This window comes from Coturnix japonica, unplaced genomic scaffold, assembly GCF_054131305.1.
Source record: "Coturnix japonica strain WE unplaced genomic scaffold, WE-NBRP24 Scf055, whole genome shotgun sequence".
NCBI classification, from domain to species: Eukaryota; Metazoa; Chordata; class Aves; order Galliformes; family Phasianidae; genus Coturnix; species Coturnix japonica.
In genome coordinates this window covers 251,066-273,506 of record NW_028188958.1, presented here as the reverse complement: position 1 = coordinate 273,506, position 22,441 = coordinate 251,066, and the positions used below count along the sequence as shown (strand labels likewise).

The 22,441-nt window shown below is 52.2% G+C and overlaps 3 protein-coding genes across 5 annotated transcripts; all 3 read left to right on the top strand.

Moving 5' to 3' along the window:
- Positions 1-72: 72 nt before the first annotated feature.
- NME6 (NME/NM23 nucleoside diphosphate kinase 6) lies at positions 73-4,697 on the top strand. Of its 3 annotated transcripts, XM_015874492.3 has the most exons (5): positions 73-188; positions 283-385; positions 1,962-2,001; positions 2,385-2,545; positions 2,756-4,697. In XM_015874492.3, the coding sequence occupies exons 1-5, from the start codon at positions 99-101 to the stop codon at positions 2,920-2,922; spliced, it is 561 nt and encodes a 186-aa protein (XP_015729978.2). In that variant the 5' UTR covers positions 73-98; the 3' UTR covers positions 2,923-4,697. The 3 variants fall into 3 exon arrangements, with proteins under 3 accessions (XP_015729978.2, XP_085389288.1, XP_085389289.1); XM_085533162.1 differs by having other exon boundaries at positions 73-414; XM_085533163.1 differs by lacking the exons at positions 2,385-2,545; positions 2,756-4,697 and having other exon boundaries at positions 283-414; positions 1,962-2,204.
- A 7,058-nt stretch (positions 4,698-11,755) lies between these two features.
- LOC146752002 (olfactory receptor 5V1-like) lies at positions 11,756-13,664 on the top strand. Its single transcript, XM_085533201.1, has one exon. The coding sequence runs from the start codon at positions 12,705-12,707 to the stop codon at positions 13,662-13,664; it is 960 nt and encodes a 319-aa protein (XP_085389327.1). The 5' UTR covers positions 11,756-12,704.
- A 1,881-nt stretch (positions 13,665-15,545) lies between these two features.
- Positions 15,546-20,692, top strand: LOC146752001 (olfactory receptor 9Q1-like). The gene is given in 2 exon segments (XM_085533200.1): positions 15,546-20,100; positions 20,103-20,692. Coding segments are annotated over 2 exon segments (957 nt in total). The 5' UTR covers positions 15,546-19,733.
- Positions 20,693-22,441: the final 1,749 nt, after the last annotated feature.

Sequence of the window (22,441 nt, the reverse complement as noted above, 5' to 3'; positions counted from 1 at the left end):
GCGCCCGGCGCCGTCGCACTCTGTTGACGTCATCACAGCGCGCCGGCGCATTCCGTTGACGTCATCACCCGCGCGACGGCGCTGGGGAGGAGGGCGTCATGGCGGCCGCGCTGTGCTCCAAGCGGCCCCTGCAGCTGACGCTGGCGCTGCTGAAGCCGGACGCCGCGTCCCACCCGCTGGTGCTGGAGGTGAGGCCACGTCGAACCGCCCCGCCCCGCCCGCTGCCCTCGGGCCGGCCCGGCCACGTGCGCCCCCCGCCCAGCCCCGCGCCTCTGCCCACAGGCCGTGCACGAAACCATCGTCAGCAACGGGCTCCTCATCGTCCGCAACAAGGAGCTGCGCTGCGGCCCGGAGCGGAGCCGCCGCTTCTACCGGGAGCACGAGGGTACGGAGGGAAAAGGCCGCGGGATAAAGGTGGGGGCGGCACCCAACGCACTGAGAGCGGCTGTAACGTGGGGCACCGAGAGCAGCAGGACGGGGAGGGAGCTGGGGGAGTGTGTGCACGGGATGGAGCACAGAATCAATCACAGAATGAGCCGGGTTGGAAGGGACCTCAAGGATCATGTAGTTCCAACCCCCTGCCTGGCAGGGCCACCAAACATACACAGTTACTAGATCAGGTTGCCCAGGAGACCCCATAGAGACCCCATAGAGACCCCATAGATCCCCATAGAGACCCCATAGATCCCCATAGATCCCCATAGAGACCCCATAGACCCCATAGAGACCCCATAGATCCCCATAGAGACCCCATAGATCCCCATAGATCCCCATAGAGACCCCATAGACCCCATAGAGACCCCATAGATCCCCATAGAGACCCCATAGATCAGGTTGCCCATGGCCCCATCCAACCTGGCCTTGAACACCTCCAAGGACGGGGCATCCACAACCTCCCTGGGCAGCCTGTTCCAGGGCCTGACCACTCTCCTAGTGAAGAACTTCCTCCTAACATCCAACCTAAATCTTCCCTCTTTTAACTTAAAACCATTTCCCCGTGTCCTGCTATTATCAGCCCTTTCAAAGAGTTTACTCCCCTCCTGGGTGTAAGTTCCCTTCAGGTATTGAAAGGCTGCAATGAGGTCACCCCGCAACCTTCTCTTCTCCAGGCTGAACAAACCCAACTCCCTCAGCCTGTCCTCATAGGGGAGGTGCTCCAGCCCCCTGATCATCTTCCTGTCCCTCCTCTGGACCCTTTCCAAAATCTCCATGTCTTTCTTGTACTGAGGGCTCCACACCTGGACACGGTACAACAGATGGGGCCTCACAAGAGCCGAGTAGAGAGGGACAATCACTTCCCTATCCCTGCTGACCACCCCTCTCCTGATGGAGCCCAGGATCCCATTTGCTTTCCTTGCAGCTCTCCTGCAAGGACAGGCTGAGAGCTGCAGTGTGCAGGGGGAGGAAGGAAGGCTGCAGGGCCAGCTGAGAGCAGCCGTCTGTATCTAAAGGGGCTGTGAAAGGAGGGAATGGACGCTTCAGTGGGGTCTGTGTGATTGGACAGGGGGAGATGGTTTCTAGCTGACAAAGGGAGACTGAGTTGGATGTAAGTAAAGTCTTCATGCTGAGGGTGGTGAGGCGCTGCACAGGTTACCCAGTGAAGTTATCCACATGAATATGATCCACGTAACTGTTTGAGTTGGAAGGGACCCTTAAAGGTCATCTAGTCCAACTCTCCTGCAATGAACACGATGCAAAGAGCAAAATGCTGCTGCCCTGGCCCTGTAGACACCCTCAGTCAGGGGCTCTGAGCATTGATGAAGCTGTGGGGGTCCCTGCTCATCAGAGGGAGTGGGAACAGATGGCCTTGGAGGGGCCCTTCCAACCCAAATCACTCTGGGTTTGTGTGAAAGTCCCTTCTGACACAAACCATTGTGCGATTCCTCAAAGGCTGCTTTTCCCAGGGGTTGGCAGGGAGCACGGGGTGGGTGCTGTGACTCAAGGTTGTTTCTCTCCCACAGGACGATTCTTCTACCAGCGACTGGTGGAGTTCATGGCCAGGTACCTGCTGTGCCACATGGTGGACAGAGCAGGGTGCAGAGAGGGAATGGGGTGAACCCTGAGCAACACACCCACATCTGGAGGGCTCCACCTCAGCGTGGGATGCATCTCGTTGGGAGCGTGTGCTTGTGATGTGCTGAGGGTGAAGGCTTTGGACTGAAGGGTGGGCATTTGTTATGGAACAACTCCGGTGTGACAGCAGAGGACTCAGTGGGATGGCATCCCAGCGTATTGTGGGTGCCTTCACCTAGATGGAGGTCATGCAGATGCTTTGTTCTCAAGCTGTCACTGCCTACTGTGAGCTTGTCATACGTGTAAGAATGAAGAAGCTGTACCCTGTTATAACCTCACCTACTTCTGCTCTTTCCTGGTCCTTTTTTCAGTGGCCCCATGTGGGCTTATATCTTGGCCCATGAGAATGCCATCTCCCTCTGGAGGTCACTGATGGGACCCACCAAAGTGTTCCGAGCTCGCTATTGTGTCCCAGACTCCATCCGAGGAGCTTATGGCCTCACTGACACCAGGAATACCACCCATGGTTCAGGTAGGCCTTCTTGCCTGACCATTGGGCAGGAGCTGGAGCTTGTTGAGAGCTGATCAATGCTATTTTGTCTGCCTTTGCTTTCTGTTCAGACTCTGCAGACTCCACATGCAGCCAGGCCTAGCACTTTACAGCCTCGCCTTCTGCCCTTCCTTTTGAAGTAGTACGTGTTTTAGGTGCAAGATTAACCTCTCACCTCTTTCCTCTCTACAGACTCTCCAGCATCAGCCAGCAGAGAAATTGCCTTCTTCTTCCCAGAGTTCAATGAACAGCTCTGGTACCAGCAGGAGGAGCCACGTCTGCGCTGTGGGCAGTTGTATTACAATGCAGAGAAGCGTGTTCACTGTGTGATCAGGGATGAAGAAACAGATTTGACATGAGTTACCTGGGGGTATGGTCTGCTGAGCTGGACACAGCTGCCAGCCACACTGTTTGGTTCGGCCTCATAACAAGACACAGAATCATGACATGTCTTAAGGACTGTGGGGAAAGGAAAAACAGATGAGCATTGTGCTGGGCTGCTTGGGACTGTTTGTGCAGCGTTCAGGTGCTGGGACACTCCTAAAACAACTTCTCCAGTAGCGGTACTCAAAGTCAATGCAGAGATAAAGCCGTGTGCTTCCCCAGCCCTCATCTGCTTATTTGTGTACGAGCAGTGCAGGTGAATTCCTCCAAGGACTTGGCAGCTGGGGGATGACTGGCTTTGCTGATAATAGACCCAGATTCTTACTGCCTGCTCTGTTCCCTCTTATGAAGGAAGGAGTTAATGGGATGAATATGGAAAAAATGCACTGGTGAGCGGTGCAATAGTGACTCTTCTGTTACTGCTTTCCTGGATCCAAGCTGAGATGAAAGGTGGCCTTCAAACTCATCCTAATTCTTATATTAAGCATCTGGTGGAGGGCACAGGTGGAACTTGTTCTCAGTAGGGAAGCAGTTCCTTTTAGTCTGGACTGACAACCCTATGACAGGTCTTCTAGAAGTGATTGCAGAAAGGTGTGAAGCAGCCCAGTGCCTGTGAAGGATCCTATGTGTTTTGCTTTGGTTGGTGGCTCTGATGGAACCTGATAGTGGCTGTTAGAGCTACGAATATTGTGAGTGTGTAATAAAGGCAAAAAATGTGTAATTCAGTGCAGGTACACAGACACCACAGGAGCTCTGTCTGGTGCTCTTTACATTCAGCCTCATAAGAAAATACCCAGTGGTGGCTCAGAGGCTGAATTGTTTCTGGGTTTGCTGTGAGCCAAAGCACAGTTCCACCTCCTTTGTACAGCTGTGTTCCAAGTGTTTCAGCTGTCCGGATCATTGGTAGGTTGCTGCATGGTGGGGCACGAGGCCTTGGGTTTGAGTTACTGTGCGAAGTTCTGTGCTCACTTATGTTCTCCTGACATTTCAAGATCTGCTCGTGTGTGAGTTTTTAATCCAATAATTCATTTAAACTGTCCCTTAATAGTTTTTTCCAACACTGATGATTTCTTTTTCAATCAAGGTGCTGAGAGAGCTTTATTTCATGTAATTCCTAATGCACTGAATCAGGGAAGGGACCCTGGGAATGTACTTAGAATGAGTCTGTTTGCCTGACACTCCCTTCTGATGTTAAGCACGAGTGTCAGTGATACTGAAGCTCGGTTGATTGAGTCCCATGTTAATTAGCGATAGTTCTGTGGATCACAGACAAGTTGCTCTTTGGTTAGTTTAAGACAGACGTGTTTGAGAAAATGTAAGTTGTCAAAGTGCTGCTGTCCAGCTTCCTTGGTTCAGTGCACTAATGCTCGTGTTCTTTCCTTGCTATTATAGGAGATTAAACGCAGCCATTATTTTGTTTCAGGTACAGATCAAAAGAGTCTGCTGAATATGGCTGCATTTCTGCCTTGCTGCTTTTATTTTCACCAGCAATACCCAAAGGTGGATCTGTTCATGACATGAACTTATCTGGACCCAAATTCTTGCTGTCATTAATGACTGATACTGTGTGCTTGTTCTGGTAACTGCTGATCTTTACTATTTTCTCCACTTTCCTTCTTTACGTTGCTTTCTTTTATGATGTTAATCAGGGATGTCATGACATAGTAACTCCTATCTCTTTCTTCATCTGAAATGTTTATTTTTTGTAATCCCTGAAACAAAACCTTGAATTTCAAGTACTGATCCTCCATCCCAGTGTCATGTTTTCACATACTGTTACAGATCCTGGTTGGCATTGCTTGGGTAGCTGTCAAGTTAGTGCTAACATGGAAATGGTATTGGTGGAAAGGCTGCAGACAGAGGGTGGTGATCAGTGGTTCTTTGTCCAGGTGGAGGCTGGTGACGAGTGGTGTCCCCAGGGGTCTGTCCTGGGACTGGTGCTCTTCAACATCTTCCTCAATGACATCAGTGATGGAATCAAGTGCACCCTCAGCTGTTTGCCAATGACACCAAGCTGAGTGGTGCAGTTGATGGAGTGGAAGGAAGGGATACCATTCAGAGGGTTCTCAACAGACTTGAAAGGTGGGTCTGGGTGAACCTAACGAGGTTCAACACAGCAAAGTGCAAGGTTTTGCACTTGGGCTGGAGGAATCCCAGGCATTTATACAGACTGGAAGGAGCAGTCCTTAAGAGCAGCCCTGCAGAGAAGGACCTGGGGGTCCTGGTGGATGAAAACAGAACATGAGGCAGCAGTGTGCTCCTGCAGCTCAGAAAGCAAATGGGATCCTGGGCTCCATCAGCAGAGGGGTGGCCAGCAGGGACAGGGAGGGGACTGTCCCTCTCTGCTCTGCCCTTGTGAGGCCCCATCTGCAGCACTGCGTCCAGGTCTGGAGCCCCCAGTACACGAAAGACAGGGAGCTGTTGGAGAGGGTGCAGAGGAGGCCACAAAGATGCTCAGAGGCTGCAGCACCTCCCTACAAAGACAGGCTGAGGGAGCTGGCCTTGTTCAGCATGGAGAAGAGAAGGCTGCGGGGTGAGCTCAGTGCAGCCTGCCAGGACCTGAAGGAGCCTACAGACAGGACGGGAGTCAGCTCATTTAAAGAGCAGATAATGGCAGGAAAAGGGGAAATGGTTTGGAGTTGAAGGAGGGCAGATTGAGGGTGGATGTGAGGGGTAAGTTCTTTACTGTGAGAGTGGGGAGGTGCTGGAACAGCTGCCCAGAGAGGCTGTGGATGCCCCGTCCATCCCTGGAGGTGTTGAAGGCCAGGTTGGATGGGGCCCTGGGCAGCCTGGGCTGGTATCAATGTGGAGGTTGGTGGCCCTGCCTGTGGTGGGGGGTTGGAGCTCCATGATCCTGGAGGTCGCTTCCAACCCGGGCCATTCTATGATGATTCTATGACTGTATGTCCTTGGTGCTCAGTCCCATTTCCCCAATCAAGGTGTTTGTTCTGGAAAACAAAAGATGTTCTAAAATTTGTCAGGAGATCTAATCCTGCAGTAACTGGTGTTTGATGCGAGAGGTCACGTCAAACGTCTTTTATTAACATAAGGAAGCCTTTGCGTTTGGGCTGGCAGCAGATGTTCTCTATTTTGGGTACTCTGCTGAAAGTCTTTTTCCCCTTGCTTGGAAGAGAGCAGAATATGCTTTTTTGCTGCTTCTGTAGTGGCATCAGCATCTGTTTTGTGCACCATCTGGTGCCGTTTGGTCCTCTGACAATGAGTCACCGTTGGTTTTGTAACTTCAAATGGTTTTAATTCTAAACAACTTCTCATTCAATTTCTCACCTTTCTTTTCTCTCCTGGGTTCCCTGCCCCTCATTAATCTGTTCTTATGGAACAAATGGAGAACTTGAATTATTCTTTTATTTATTTGTTTGCACTCAAATCAAACACTGCCTAAGAAATCCCGGTGGTTCCTGGCAGATTCTGTTCCTTCCTTCAGAAGGATTTTTGCTGTCTTTATTTGAGCTCCAGGTGTTGTGGCTTCACATCATAAAGGCAAAATTTCCGGATGCTGGTTTAGCGCAACGTTACAGATTCTGCTGCTGCAACAATTGCAATGTGGGACTCTGGGATTAAAGAAGCATTAGGCTGAGCCTGGGAAGGGGTTTCGTTGTTATGACTCAAAGCAGGGCAAGGAATTGGTGATATCTGTTGAATTTTGGTTTGCACAGTTTGCTGTCACTGGGGCGTTTCATATTGACTGCTCACACTGTTCAGTTGTTCAGCTTTTTCACCTTCTGATACTCCAGCTTTGTGTGCCCCTTTCCTTGGCTCAGAGTGTGAACACCACAACAGGAAGGTGTTTTCCACTTTCCCTTCTTGCTCTGTGCTATGATGCAATGGGTTGGCGCAGATGTCAGCAGTCTCAAAGTTTTGGTCTGAGTGATACACCAAACTTCTAACAGCTCCCTCCGTGCCTCATTTAACAGAGTCACACAGGCACATGGCGCAGAAAATTGGGGTGCTCTGGGCTTTCTGCCTGGCACTGTCACCCCTGTGGCAATGCCTCTGTGGAGGGAGCCCAGTGGGGATGTGCCCTGAGTGGGTAAACTGAAGCAAGAAAACTTTTCTCTCTAATTTCAACCTTCTATTTAAAGCATCTCGTTTGAAGTGCAGTAATTAGTTCCCATGTTGGGCTTGGTGCTCTGGGCAAACCCCACAGGGTCTGTGCAGTGTGAGGATGGAGCGGGCTGATGGGGTGGGGGTGACGGTGGTGGAGCTGCAGGTGTCCTGTAAGCAGACAGTGGGCAGGAGCTGCTCGGTGGTAGTGGGAGAGCCCTCAGTTGTTCATCTCTAAGCAGAAGCTGCCCAGTAAGGAATGCTGTCCTTGGGCTGGTACAGGGCTTCTATGTGGGTGTTACATGGACCCCAAACCCTGCACTGAGGGGTCGCTGTCACTTTGCATGGCCTGATGCATTGTGCCTGCTCTTAACCCAAGACAAACACATAAATCAAGTCAGCTTTGGCGTGTTTTAGAGCTGGATCCACCATTACCGCCTTTTTTCCTGTTCTATGAGTACCAGCAGTGAATTAAACAGAATGAAGATGCAACCAATGGAGTCCCTTCGTTGCTACAGAGCAGCGTGAGGCGCTGCTTTTTCCTTTCAGCCAAAAAAAATCTCTCGTTTTAAGAGAAAAATGACTCACTGCATTCCATTTTTTTAGTGCTTTCCCAGGATGCGGTGTGAGGTGTTTGACCTACCTTGGGCAGCGCAAGCTGGAAATGCCAGTTCTTTCCTATCCTTGCTTCTGGGCTGGCCTAGATAACAAGGAGCTCCAGGCAACTCCTCTACAAAATCATGTCTCAAAGGAAACTCCTTCTCAGAGGAAAGCAGTGAGAGAAATGTGAAATGCTGTTCTTACAAAACCCAATAGAATTGAACTGTAGAGAAGAAGTGGAAATGAGGCGCTGGTCCAGACCCTGCCCAGAACGCAGTCGTTGAGGCTGTGGCCATTCTGGGTGCTGAGTGTCTGCAGGAACAGAGTCCATGGCTTGTGGGGTGTGGATGCGGTGCTGGAGGGATTTTCCATGGCATCCAGTGGGGATGGCTCTCTTTGTGGCTCACATCTGTTACCTCTTCTCATCACCCTAATCCTAACTGTAACCCTAACCCTAGCCCTAACATTAACTTCTGGCAGAGCACCTTCAGCACCATCACAACTGCATCAGGGACAGCCAAAGCCACTGAGCAAATCAACACTGGCCCACTGCAGCCAATGGGACCAACAATGCCATCAACAGATTACTGAGCTCTGTATTCACACATGGCCACAAAAGGTCTGAGCAGCTGGGCTTGCCTCACCGGTAGGAGGGTGTTCAAAAACGTGGGAAGAAAAGTGTGTTCAGCTCGTGTATGTCAAAGCAACAGCAGCATCACAAAGGCAACGGTGTGACACCATCTGGATCACCAGTTTCAAAGAGTAATGTTTGAGCAGTCATCCTCAACCTGGAGGCCAGTGACAAATGAAACATCACGGATGTCTGTCCAGGGCCCTGTCCTGTTTGGTCTATTCATTAGTGACACAGAGGAGATGGCACCCATGTCAGATCTGCAGGTGACATCAGATCAAGAGGACCAGTGTACATGCTCAAGGGTTTTCATTCTGTAAGGACCTGGACAGGCTGGAGGAGTGGACCAATGGGAACCCCATGAATTTCAATGAGAACAATGTCAGGTCCTGTGCCTGGAGAGGGGGAGCAATGGCACCAAACCGGACATAGGGCAGCAGTGTGCCCTGGTGGCTCTGGGCATCCTGGGGCCCTGGAACACCCCCTGGAATGGGGACTCCCCACTGCCCTGGGCAGCTGTGCAGTGCTGACCACTCTTTGGAGAAGAAATTGTTCCCAAGATCCAATCTAACATACACCTGTCAAAACAAACAGGGAAACATGACTTGGAGAAGGCTACAGTTCTACAGTGGTACCTTTGGGTTTGGAAGTACAGTGCTTATAAGTAGAGACATTTAGAGCTCTGCATCCACTGAAGAGTCCAACTTCCAGAGGTGCTGAGTGCTCACGGGACCCGGGGCCATCCCTGTGGCTGCAAACCCCAGTGCAGCTCTCAGCAAAGCCCTGTTTCAAACATCAGTTTCTCCGAGTGCTGCAGCCTCTATCCAGAAACCCGGGACAGCAGACAGGTCACACAGGAGTGATGTGCTACTGAATTTAAGTGTGTAACAAGGGAACATTCAACATTTCTACAGGAGAGAGTCCTTTTCTCACAGTCCTTTTGCCCTAAAAGCCCTCTCAGAACGTCGGGACTGAGAATTATCACTTTCCTTCTTCTTTTCCATGCTCTCTGACACCATTTCCCCCCACTCCAGCAGTGACTCATTGCCACACTGAATTTTCTCGGCGTTTCTCCATCGGTTCTGTTGGCACCTTCCTCTGATGGCGCTGTCCAGCACCTCCGCTCCTGAGGCTTCAGATACGGAGCTTGAGTCGCTGTCCATGGAAGTGTTCAAGAAACGCTTAAGTGTTGTACCCAGGGGCTTGGCTTAGTGGGGAGGCATTGGTGGTAGGTGAACGGTTGGACTGGATGACCTTGATGGTCCTTTCCAGCCTTGAGGATTCTATGGTTCTATGACTGGCCACTATGGCTCTACCATAGGGAAACACTACAGAAAGGTCGCAATAAAGCACCTCCGTGATGCAGACCAACTCTGTAGCACACTCTGGTCCTCTCCTGTGCCCACTTCTGGAGGTTAATTTTCTTAATGGGATCCCTTAAGGTCAGCGAGACCTTGACCTCTTTCCTTCTGCCATCACTTTGATAAGTCTCTACCAGTGGTTCTGCAAATACAGAAGTATATATGCAAGCATATCTAGAAGTATGTCTTGTGCCCTAAGTATAGTCTCAATAAATCAAACTGTCATGTTTGCTGCTAAACTACTGGTAAGCTTGTAACTCATAACTATATTCATTACTAACTCAAACTTTGTGTTATTGCTAAGGTTGTTGCACTGATGAAACCAATCCATACCTGGATTTTACCATCTCTAATTGCCTTTCTGTTCCCTCTGCTGCTACTGTTAATTGGTGCTATGCCCTTAATGTCTACAATATATATATTTGATTCCTGCTATAGTCTATAATAATGTATCATCTGTATTAATTTCCACACATATTCACATTGTCAGTCATGGCATGCTTGCTGGTGGTGAGCCTTAATAAGTTCACATCTTTAGTAGATAAAGCTCCCATGTCCTCAAATATCACCACATCCTATGAAGCCCCGGGTTCAACCTCTTTGCACCCATGGGCCTGGTAACCCAGGCTCTGGTGTGTTTCTGCTGCAGGAGCAATTTTGCCTCTCCAAATTCCCTCCCTGCTGCCATCTTCCCATGTCCTGGATTTCCCACTTTGCATTTCCATGGTGCTATGCAGAACTGCTGCTTGTAGCAGGAGCCACCTCAAACTCAGGGCAGGCAGCACTCACCTGGTATGAGGCCAAATAACCCTCCTGCCTGGCCCTTCAGGAAGCAACAGGGCTCTGTTCCATGGCTCAACCCAGCACAACCAGTGCCTTAATCAAGTACAATCAGTGCATTAACCCAAGACAATCAGTGCTTTAACCCAGCACAACCGGTGCCATTGTGTTATGCTGCAGGTGTGTGCAGGGTCAGCCCTGCCCATTGCTGCCCGTCTGCTGCACTGTCTGGTGTGACACCCCACAGTGTGGTGAAGGAGGACATAAGCACTGCAGGTTCTTCACTTTTTGGTGAAGGCTGAGTGTAGTATCCATGCTTATCAGTTCATGAGCTCAATCAGCTTCCAGCCCTCTCAACTGGCCCTTCCCTTGGCATGGGGTACATAGAGCACAGTCATCTGAGCTGCAGCCCAGGTGCACGAGAGCTGCTGAGGGCTGGGATGGGAGGACAGGACTAGAGAGGTCAGACTGGGCTGGACCAGAGCAGGGAATCGTGGGGAGCACTGTGCCGGGAGGGCTCAGTTTGGCAGGCTCAGGTCCCACTTGTGTGGACTGACAGGGGGAATGCATCTCTGCTCTGTGCTTTTGCTATGGAGCAGTGCTGCCTCTGCCAGCCTCTCCCTCAGGACCTCGCAGGGTTAAAAGCTTCTCCTCTGCTCACAGGCGCAGAGGACTCCTCCCGGTGCAGGTAAGACACACTGGGCAGCATGTGGGGGCAGGGACAGTTTTTCCCTCTCACTCAGCACTGCAGATTTGCTGCTGGACTTGGATGTAAGGAGGGCAGAGCCCTGATTGCAGCAGGATGCTCATAGGGCTCTCACTCATGATGGGGTTCTCTCAGGGTCTTTCCCAGCATACTGCATGGGGACCATGCCTGTGCTGGCACCCAGGGCTCAGGGTGGCCCAGGCATTTGGGCAGGCTGTGGGAGCTGATGCTGCCTCCAGCAAAACCAACCAGTCCTCACTGGGAGAAATTCCTCCTGCGGTGCTGCCGGCCGCTCCAGTCCAACCATCAGACAGGGACTGACCACACCAAGGGCTCGGGATCCCACTCTCACATTCCTGGCTCTTCTCTTCTCACCTGAGTGCAAATGGGCCAGCAGAGCTTCAAGGGGAGAGCTGCATCTTCCTGCAGGAGCACGAGGTATCTGGGGTGGGAGCACAGCATGCCTGGCCTCCTGCAGAACAGAGGGTGGTTCAATGCACCCCAAAACGCTAGGGCTATGGGAAGGGCAATGAAGTGAAGTGAGGCACCTTCCTTGAGAGGAGGGGAGATTTTCTGACCACATTTTCCCTTTTCTGTACAAAGGGTGTCTGGGGGTGAAGGGTTTAAATGTCACTGACTGCTGCATTGCTCCAGAGCACAGTGAAAAATTAGGGTCTGTTTTCTTATGATTGCACTGCATCCCTGTGCCTCCACACCCAGCGCAGCCTGAGTTTTTCAGGACAGGGAGAGCCTCAAGGGCAGCTCTCCAGCCCTCTCAGTCCCACCTGCGGAGGAACTCATGGTTCCCTTCTGCTGCTGGAAACACCATGAGCAACGCAATCACAGAACTGCAGGGGTTGGAAGGGACCTCAGGAGATCACTGAGTCCAATCTCTGCCGAAGCAGTTCCCTATAACAGGTCTCAGAGCTGGATGTCCTGACAGGTCTCAAATGTCTCCACAGAAGGAGACTCCACCACCTCTCTGTGCAGCCTGTGCCAGTGCACCATTACCCTGATGGAAAGAAGCTCTTTCTTATGTCTGTACAGAACTTCCTATGTTCTATTTTGAGGCTGTTGCTCCTTGTCCTATGGGTGCAAATCGCCGTGAGGAGCCAAAAAGGCAGAGCAAGAGAGAGGATGGAAAAAAAGAGTCATAATAATCCCTTTTAGCTGGTGCAAAGTGATGGCACGTCCCAGGCAGCTGGCAGAGAGCAGCCCTTGTGGCCATAGCATCTCGAGAAGGGTGTGACTTTGTGCAGGAAGCAGGGAAGGAGGCGATTACCAGAAGTGCAAATGGGAAGGAAAGAGAGAAGTGATGGGTGTTTGAGACAGTGGGTCTGATGGGCAGGAGGAGCCGGGATTTGTGAGTTAGTCTGGATGCAAACTGCCATGGTTTCCTCAGTGTGACTCCTGCACTCGGATCTCCAGCACCAAACAGCACCTCCCTGAACAGTGAAATCGCACTGTCTGCGAAGTATCGTCATGGGAAGCTCTCAGTCACTGCAGAGGTAGGACCGCAGCCATCCCAGCAGCGGAACCCATGCTCTGTAGTCACTGTTCACCCACTCCACCTCTTCCTGGTGCTCTTTTCTGCCTGTAGAACAACACAGCTGCCCCATGGCTGAGGGGAACTGGACTCAGGTGACAGAGATCCTGCTGCTGGGCTTTCCCCAAGGCCAGCCCTTCCTCTTCCTCTTTTTCCTGGCCGCATACCTGGTCACGTTGCTGGGGAACACTGTAATACTCTCCCTCGTGCTCCTGGACCCCCATCTCCGCAGTCCCATGTATTTCTTCCTCAGCCACCTCTCCTTCTTGGACATCTGCTACTCAACGGTGACTGTGCCCAAGGTCCTGGCCAACAGCCTCAGCCCACGGGCAGCCATCTCCTACCGCGGCTGCCTGGCACAGATCTTCTTCCTGATGAGCTGCGCGGGGTCTGAGTCCTCTCTGCTGGCCGTCATGGCCTATGACCGCTACGTCGCCATCGTGCACCCCCTGCACTATGCACAAGCCATGCGCCGGGCTGCACGTTGGGCCATGGCTGTGGGCTGCTGGCTGTGGGGTGTGCTGGACTCAGTGGTGCACACAGTGCTGGCCTCCCGGCTGTCCTTCTGCGGGGCCATCCATCTGCAGCACCTCTTTTGTGACGCCCCCCCACTGCTGAGGGCCGCCTGCGGCAACACACAGCCCACTGAGGTGGCCCTGCACGCAGCCAGCGTCTTTATGGGCTTCGGCCCCTTCCTGCTGGTGGTCGGCTCCTACCTACGCATCCTGGCGGCTGTGCTGGCTATGCCCGCGGCCGCCAGCCGACACAAGGCGTTCTCCACCTGCTCTGCCCATCTGCTGGTGGTCTTGCTCTTCTTTGTGACGGGCAATCTCAACTACAACCGGCTGGGTACCGACAGCTCGCTGCTGGCCGACTCGGTGGTGTCAGCGCTGTTCTGCATCGTCACCCCCGTGCTGAACCCCCTCATCTACAGCCTCCGCAACCAAGAGGTGCGGGCGGCCCTGCGGAGGGTCCTGGGTGGGCGGTGGGGCTCCTGGGGCTGTGGGGCTGATGTGGGACCCCTCCAGTGAGAGGGGAAATCGTGGGGCCATAGAATGGCTGGAGGGGACATTAAAGACTCTCCAGTTCCACCCCTTCTGAGGGCTGGGTGCACCTCACCAGCTCAGGCTGCCCAATGGCCCCATCCACAGCCTTGGGCACCTCCAGGGTGTAAAATGGAGAAACTCCAGCACACTGGGTCACGCTGGGTTTCCTGATTTATTCACTCAAAGTTCAGTCACCACCGCAGTGAATGTCAACCTCCTTGTGCTTCGTGATCGCTTATACAGCAGTGCTCTTCTGATTATGTGGGAGGCTGTGGGTGCCCCATCCCTGCAGGCATTCAAGACCAGGCTGGATGTGGCTCTGGGCGGCCTGGGCTGCTGGTTGGTGACCCTGCACACAGCAGGGGGTTGAAACGAGATCATCATTGTGGTCCTTTTCAACCCAGGCCATTCTATCATTCTATGATTACGTGACTTAACATTTACAAAGGTTTCCATACAGTTCTTCAAGTCATCTACCGAGTCCCAAACAAATGCCTACGTCAGCACAATCTGCTTTCTTAGTCTCACTTCTCGGTTCAGCTTTGGAAGCTTATCTCCGGGTCTCCGTGTCTTGCACTCTGCTTCTTACGGTTCCATTCTCCAAAAAACACGGGATGTTCCATTAAAGGACTTCACATCAGACTTCACAATAAGCATTTCCTTAACTAAAAATCCCCTGTCTATCTGTCTATGTATACAGGCACACCTGTAAAAGCTCATCCTTCATCCTTTGTCTCTCTGCCTTCCTACCAGTTAGCTGGACTGGTTTTTAGACCAGCCATGGAAGGGGATACAAATGGGATGGAGCTGAGAACCTTTGTTTCAGCTCACTCAGTAGCAATGCAAACCACATAATCACATGACTTAATTCAAAGAAAAAAATGCTTATTTTATTAAGCAGGGATGTGACACCCACTGCTCTGGGCAGTGATGTCAGGGACTCTCAGCCCTCTGAGTAAAGAATTTCCTCCTAACATCTAACCTAAACATCTGCTGGAATTACAATACAGCAGATTGGGAACAGTCTCAGAGGTTCCTAGGCTTTGTGGGAGATAACTTTCTGACACAGTTGGTGAAGGAGCCTACGAGGGGAAGCAAAATTCTGGACCTGCTATTTGTTAACAGAGAAGGTCTGGTGGGGGACGTAAAGGCTGGAGGCCGTCTGGGACAAAGTGATCATGAAATGCTAGATTTCTTGATCCTTGTCGAACCGCGGAGGGGAGTCAGCAGAACTGCCACCTTGGACTTCCAGGGGGCGAAATTCAACCTCCTTAGGACTGTGGTTGAGAGGGTGCCCTGGGGGGTAACTTTGGAGAGTGTGGGAGCCCAGGAAGGCTGGGAATACTTTAAGGAAATTGTCCTAAAGGTGCAGGAGCTGACTGTCCCGAAATTGCGAAAGTTGAACTGACGGGCGAGAAGGCCGAGCTGGCTGGCCAGAGTACTTTGGCTTGATCTAAAGAACAAAAAGAGAGTTTACAGTCTCTGGAAGAGAGGGTGAGCTACTTATGAGGATTACAGGTTTGTAGTGAGGCTGCACAGGGAGAACATTAGGAAGGCCAAGGCGCAGCTAGAACTGAGCTTGGCTGCTAAGGTCAAGGAAAATAGTAAAAATTTTTATAAACACATCAATGGCAAGAGGAAGGCAAGGGAAAATCTCCATTCCTTGCTGGATTCTGAGGGCAACTTGGTCACTGAGGATCGGGATAAGGCTGAGGTACTTAATACCGTCTTTGCCTCGGTCTTCAATAGTAATGCTTGTAACTCCCAGGGAACACAGCCCCCTGCGCTGGTAGATGGGAAGGGGGAATAACACAAGCTCTGCATGATCTGTGATGAGATGGTTCTGGACCTGCTTTGAAAGCTGGATGTTTATAAGTCCATGGGGCCGGATGAGTTGCACCCTAGAGTGCTGAGGGAGTTGGCGGATGCGGTTGTCAAACCACTCTCCATCATTTTTGGGCAGTCTTGGCTGGCTGGGGATGTCCCGGCGGATTGGAGACTGGTGAATGTGACGCCCGTCTTCAAAAAGGGCTGGAAAGATGATCCTGGCAGCTACAGGCCCATCAGTCTTACCTCGGTGCCCGGGAAGGTTCTGGAAAGGATAATCTCAGGTATCATTATGGATGAACGAAAGGTCAGCCAAGGGATCAGGCCTAGTCAGCATGTGTTTATGAACAGTAGATCCTGCCTGACTAACCTGATTTCATTCTATGACAAGGTGACCCGCTTGGTAGATGAAGGTAAGGCTGTCGATGTGGTCTGCCTGGATTCAGTAAGGCCTTTGACACTGTCCCCCATCACATTCTGGTAGAGCAGCTGGCTGCCCGTGGTTTGGATGGGCACACGCTCTGCTGGTTGAAGAAATGGTTGGATGGCCGGGCCCAGAGAGTTGTGGTCAATGGAGTGGAATCCAGTTGGCGGTCGGTCACAAGTGGTGTCCCCCAGGGCTCAGTGCTTGGGCCGTTTCTGTTTAACATCTTCATTGATGATCTGGATGAGGGGATTGACTGCACCCTCAGTACATTCGCAGACAACACTAAGCTAGGAGGGATCTTGATCTGCCTGAGGGGAGAAGGACACTGCAGAGGGACCTGGATAGACTTGATAGATGGGCCAAGGTGAACGGAATGAGTTTCAATAGGGCCAAGTGTCGGGTCCTGCATTTTGGACACTCTGGTCCTCTCCTGTGCCCACTTCAGGAGGTTAATTTTCTTAATGGGACCCCTTAAGGTCAGCGAGACCTTGACCTGTTTCCTTCTGCCATCACTTTGATAAGTCTCTACCAGTGGTTTTGCAAATACAGAAGTATATATGCAAGTATATCTAGAAGAATGTCTGGTGCCCTAAGTATAGTCTCAATAAATCAAACTGTCATGTTTGCTGCTAAACTACTGGTAAGCTTGTAACTCATAACTATATTCATTACTAACTCAAACTTTGTGTTATTGCTAAGTTTGATGCACTGATGAAACCAATCCATACCTGGATTTTACCATCTCTAATTGCCTTTCTGTTCCCTCTGCTGCTATTGTTAATTGGTGCTGTGCCCTTAATATCTACAACATATATATTTGCTTCCTGCTATAGTCTATAATAATGTATCATCTGTATTAATTTCCACACATATTCACATTGTCAATCATGGCATGCTTGCTGGTGGTGAGCCTTAATAAGTTCACATCTTTAGTAGATAAAGCCCCCATGTCCTCAAATATCACCACATCCTATGAAGCCCCGGGTTCAATCTCTTTGCACCCATGGGCCTGGTAACCCAGGCTCTGGTGTGTTTCTGCTGCAGGAGCAATTTTGCCTCTCCAAATTCCCTCCCTGCTGCCATCTTCCCATGTCCTGGATTTCCCACTTTGCATTTCCATGGTGCTATGCAGAACTGCTGCTTGTAGCAGGAGCCACCTCAAACTCAGGGCAGGCAGCACTCACCTGGTATGAGGCCAAATAACCCTCCTGCCTGGCCCTTCAGGAAGCAACAGGGCTCTGTTCCATGGCTCAACCCAGCACAACCAGTGCCTTAATCAAGTACAATCAGTGCATTAACCCAAGACAATTAGTGCTTTAACCCAGCACAATCGGTGTCATTGGGTTATGCTGCAGGTGTGTGCAGGGTCAGCCCTGCCCATTGCTGCCCGTCTGCTGCACTGTCTGGTGTGACACCCCACAGTGTGGTGAAGGAGGACATAAGCACTGCAGGTTCTTCACTTTTTGGTGAAGGCTGAGTGTAGTATCCATGCTTATCAGTTCATGAGCTCAATCAGCTTCCAGCCCTCTCAACTGGCCCTTCCCTTGGCATGGGGTACATAGTGCACAGTCATCTGAGCTGCAGCCCAGGTGCACGAGAGCTGCTGAGGGCTGGGATGGGAGGACAGGACTAGAGAGGTCAGACTGGGCTGGACCAGAGCAGGGAATCGTGGGGAGCACTGTGCCGGGAGGGCTCAGTTTGGCAGGCTCAGGTCCCACTTGTGTGGACTGACAGGGGGAATGCATCTCTGCTCTGTGCTTTTGCTATGGAGCAGTGCTGCCTCTGCCAGCCTCTCCCTCAGGACCTCGCAGAGTTAAAAGCTTCTCCTCTGCTCACAGACACAGAGGACTCCTCCCGGTGCAGGTAAGACACACTGGGCAGCATGTGGGGGCAGGGACAGTTTTTCCCTCTCACTCAGCACTGCAGATTTGCTGCTGGACTTGGATGTAAGGAGGGCAGAGCCCTGATTGCAGCAGGATGCTCATAGGGCTCTCACTCATGATGGGGTTCTCTCAGGGTCCTTCCCAGCATGCTGCATGGGGACCATGCCTGTGCTGGCACCCAGGGCTCAGGGTGGCCCAGGCATTTGGGCAGGCTGTGGGAGCTGATGCTGCCTCCAGCAAAACCAACCAGTCCTCACTGGGAGAAATTCCTCCTGCGGTGCTGCCGGCTGCTCCAGTCCAACCATCAGACAGGGACTGACCACACCAAGGGCTCGGGATCCCACTCTCACATTCCTGGCTCTTCTCTTCTCACCTGAGTGCAAATGGGCCAGCAGAGCTTCAAGGGGAGAGCTGCATCTTCCTGCAGGAGCACGAGGTATCTGGGGTGGGAGCACAGCATGCCTGGCCTCCTGCAGAACAGAGGGTGGTACAATGCACCCCAAATGCTGGGGCTATGGGAAGGGCAATGAAGTGAAGTGAGGCACCTTCCTTGGGAGGAGGGGAGATTTTCCAACCACATTTCCCCTTCTCTGTACAAAGGGTGTCTGGGGGTGAAGGGTTTAAATGTCACTGACTGCTGCATTGCTCCAGAGCACAGTGAAAAATTAGGGTCTGTCTTCCTATGATTGCACTGCATCCCTGTGCCTCCACACCCAGCGCAGCCTCAGTTTTTCAGGACAGGGGGAGCATCACGGGCAGCTCTCCAGCCCTTTAGGAACATCATCATCCATCCTCAGCCTTCTTTTCCCCAGGCTGAACAGCCCCACGTCTCAGCCTTTCCTCACACAGGAGATACCCCAGGCCCTTCATCCTCTTTCTGGCCCCCCGCAGGACTCCTTCCAGGAGATCCCCATCTTTTTGGAAAATATGGCTCATGGCCACCACGTTGGCCACCAGGACCCCCAGGTCTTTTAGCCTTTCTCCTAGCCCCGTTTCTCCAGCAACCTCACACAGGACTGCTGTGTTGGGCCAGACACGTACATCAAGGGAGGCCAAAGCTCCCAGCTGGTGTCTGCAGGGCTCCTTGGCACTGACTGGTGCTGTGGGTAACAGCCCTAAATGCGTGTACCCAGTGAGTGGCACCTTCCCACGTGTTTGCTGAGCGCTGTGGGCTGAGGGTTATGTCATGTGGACATCCTATGTGGACAGGGCCAGCGCAGCTCCACAGGGCAGTCAGCAAAATGCTTGGGTCAGGGTGACAGAAATCAGATGGATGGAAGAAAGTCAGGAGTCCCAGGCCCTGGAGAGCCCTGACAGCTCTCTGTGCCTGTGAGTTTACAAACATGGCATGGTGAGCCTCCCTCAGCTGAAACCTGGGGTGTTTGGTACTGGTTATTGTCAAGCAAAGCTCTCAAAAAAGGCAGAGCAAGAGACAGGATGGAAAAAAAGAGTCATAATAATCCCTTTTAGCTGGTGCAAAGTGATGGCATGTCCCAGGCAGCTGGCAGAGAGCAGCCCTTGTGGCCATAGCATCTCGAGAAGGGTGTGACTTTGTGCAGGAAGCAGGGAAGGAGGCGATTACCAGAAGTGCAAATGGGAAGGAAAGAGAGAAGTGCTGGGTGTTTGAGACAGTGGGTCTGATGGGCAGGAGGAGCCGGGATTTGTGAGTTAGTCTGGATGCAAACTGCCATGGTTTCCTCAGTGTGACTCCTGCACTTGGATCTCCAGCACCAAACAGCACCTCCCTGAACAGTGAAATCGCACTGTCTGCGAAGTATCGTCATGGGAAGCCCTCAGTCACTGCAGAGGTAGGACCGCAGCCATCCCAGCAGTGAAACCCATGCTCTGTAGTCACTGTTCACCCGCTCCACCTCTTCCTGGTGCTCTTTTCTGTCTGTAGACCAATGCAGCTGCCCCATGGCTGAGGGGAACTGGACTCAGGTGACAGAGATCCTGCTGCTGGGCTTTCCCCAAGGCCAGCCCTTCCTCTTCCTCCTTTTCCTGGCCACATACCTGGTCACGCTGCTGGGGAACACTGTAATACTCTGCCTCGTGCTCCTGGACTCCCATCTCCGCAGTCCCATGTATTTCTTCCTCAGCCACCTCTCCTTCTTGGACATCTGCTACTCAACGGTGACCGTGCCCAAGGTCCTGGCCAACAGCCTCAGCCCACGGGCAGCCATCTCCTACCGTGGCTGCCTGGCACAGACCTTCTTCCTGATGAGCTGCGCGGGGTCTGAGTGCGCTCTGCTGGCCGTCATGGCCTACGACCGCTACGTCGCCATAGTGCACCCCTGCACTATGCACAAGCCATGCGCCGGGCTGCACGTTGGGCCATGGCTGTGGGCTGCTGGCTGTGGGGTGTGCTGGACTCAGTGGTGCACACAGTGCTGGCTTCCCGGCTGTCCTTCTGCGGGGCCGTCCATCTGCAGCACCTCTTCTGTGATGCCCCCCCACTGCTGAGGGCCGCCTGCGGCAACACGCGGCCCACTGAGGTGGCCCTGCACGCAGCCAGCGTCTTTGTGGGCTTCGGCCCCTTCCTGCTGGTGGTCGGCTCCTACCTACGCATCCTGGCGGCTGTGCTGGCCATGCCCACGGCCGCCAGCCGACACAAGGCGTTCTCCACATGCTCTGCCCACCTGCTGGTGGTCTCGCTCTTCTTTGTGACGGCCAACCTCAACTACAACCGGCTGGGTACCGACAGCTCGCTGCTGGCTGACTCGGTGGTGTCAGCGCTGTTCTGCATCGTCACCCCCGTGCTGAACCCCCTCATCTACAGCCTCCGCAACCAAGAGGTGCGGGCGGCCCTGCGGAGGGTCCTGGGTGGGCGGTGGGGCTCCTGGGGCTGTGGGGCTGATGTGGGACCCCTCCAGTGAGAGGGGAAATCGTGGGGCCATAGAATGGCTGGAGGGGACATTAAAGACTCTCCAGTTCCACCCCTACTGAGGGCTGGGTGCTCCCCACCAGCTCAGGCTGCCCAATGGCCCCATCCACAGCCTTGGGCACCTCCAGGGTGTAAAATGGAGAAACTCCAGCACACTGGGTGACTCTGGGTTTCCTGATTTATTCACTCAAAGTTCAGTCACCACCGCAGTGAATGTCAACCTCCTTGTGCTTCGTGATCGCTTATACAGCAGTGCTCTTCTGATTATGTGGGAGGCTGTGGGTGCCCCATCCCTGCAGGCATTCAAGACCAGGCTGGATGTGGCTCTGGGCAGCCTGGGCTGCTGGTTGGTGACCCTGCACACAGCAGGGGGTTGAAACGAGATCATCATTGTGGTCCTTCTCAACCCAGGCTGTTCTATCATTCTATGATTACGTGACTTAACATTTACAAAGGTTTCCATACAGTTCTTCAAGTCATCTACCGAGTCCCAAACAAATGCCTACGTCAGCACAATCTGCTTTCTTAGTCTCACTTCTCGGTTCAGCTTTGGAAGCTTATCTCCGGGTCTCCGTGTCTTGCACTCTGCTTCTTACGGTTCCATTCTCCAAAAAACACGGGTTGTTCCATTAAAGGACTTCACATCAGACTTCACAATAAGCATTTCCTTAACTAAAAATCCCCTGTCTATCTGTCTATGTATACAGGCACACCTGTAAAAGCTCATCCTTCATCCTTTGTCTCTCTGCCTTCCTACCAGTTAGCTGGACTGGTTTTTAGACCAGCCATGGAAGGGGATACAAATGGGATGGAGCTGAGAACCTTTGCTTCAGCTCACTCAGCAGCAATGCAAACCACACAATCCCATGACTTAATTCAAAGAAGAAAATGCTTATTTTATTAAGCAGGGATGTGACACCAACAGCTCTGGGCAGTGATGTCAGGGACTCTCAGCCCTCTGAGTAAAGAATTTCCTCCTAACATCTAACCTAAACATCTGCTGGAATTACAATACAGCAGATTGGGAACAGTCTCAGAAGTTCCTAGGCTTTGTGGGAGATAACTTTTTGACACAGTTGGTGAAGGAGCCGATGAGGGGAAGCAAAATTCTGGACCTGCTGTTTGTTAACAGAGAAGGTCCGGTGGGGGACATAAAGGTTGGAGGCCGTCTGGGACAAAGTGATCATGAAATGCTAGATTTCTTGATCCTTGTCGAACCGCGGAGGGGAGTCAGCAGAACTGCCACCTTGGACTTCCGGAGGGCGGACTTCAACCTCCTTAGGACTGTGGTTGAGAGGGTGCCCTGGGGGGTAACTTTGGAGAGTGTGGGAGCCCAGGAAGGCTGGGAATACTTTAAGGAAATTGTCCTAAAGGTGCAGGAGCTGACTGTCCCGAAATTGTGAAAGATGAGCTGGTGGGCGAGAAGGCCGGGCTGGCTGGCCAGAGTACTTTGTCTTGATCTAAAGAACAAAAAGAGAGTTTACAGTCTCTGGAAGAGAGGGTGAGCTACTTATGAGGATTACAGGTTTGTAGTGAGGCTGCACAGGGAGAACATTAGGAAGGCCAAGGCGCAGCTAGAACTGAGCTTGGCTGCTAAGGTCAAGGAAAATAGTAAAAATTTTTATAAACACATCAATGGCAAGAGGAAGGCAAGGGAAAATCTCCATTCCTTGCTGGATTCTGAGGGCAACTTGGTCACTGAGGATCGGGATAAGGCTGAGATACTTAATACCTTCTTTGC

What these genes read in the sequence shown, in the direction of transcription:
- NME6 (XM_085533162.1), top strand. Translation starts at nt 99, where the DNA reads ATGGCGGCCGCGCTGTGCTCCAAGCGGCCCCTGCAGCTGACGCTGGCG. An exon ending in GAAAAGGCCGCGGGATAAAG is followed by an intron (nt 415 to 1,961) that starts GTGGGGGCGGCA and finishes TCTCTCCCACAG; the next exon opens with GACGATTCTTCTACCAGCGA. An exon ending in GAATACCACCCATGGTTCAG is followed by an intron (nt 2,546 to 2,755) that starts GTAGGCCTTCTT and finishes TCCTCTCTACAG; the next exon opens with ACTCTCCAGCATCAGCCAGC.
- LOC146752002 (XM_085533201.1), top strand. Translation starts at nt 12,705, where the DNA reads ATGGCTGAGGGGAACTGGACTCAGGTGACAGAGATCCTGCTGCTGGGC.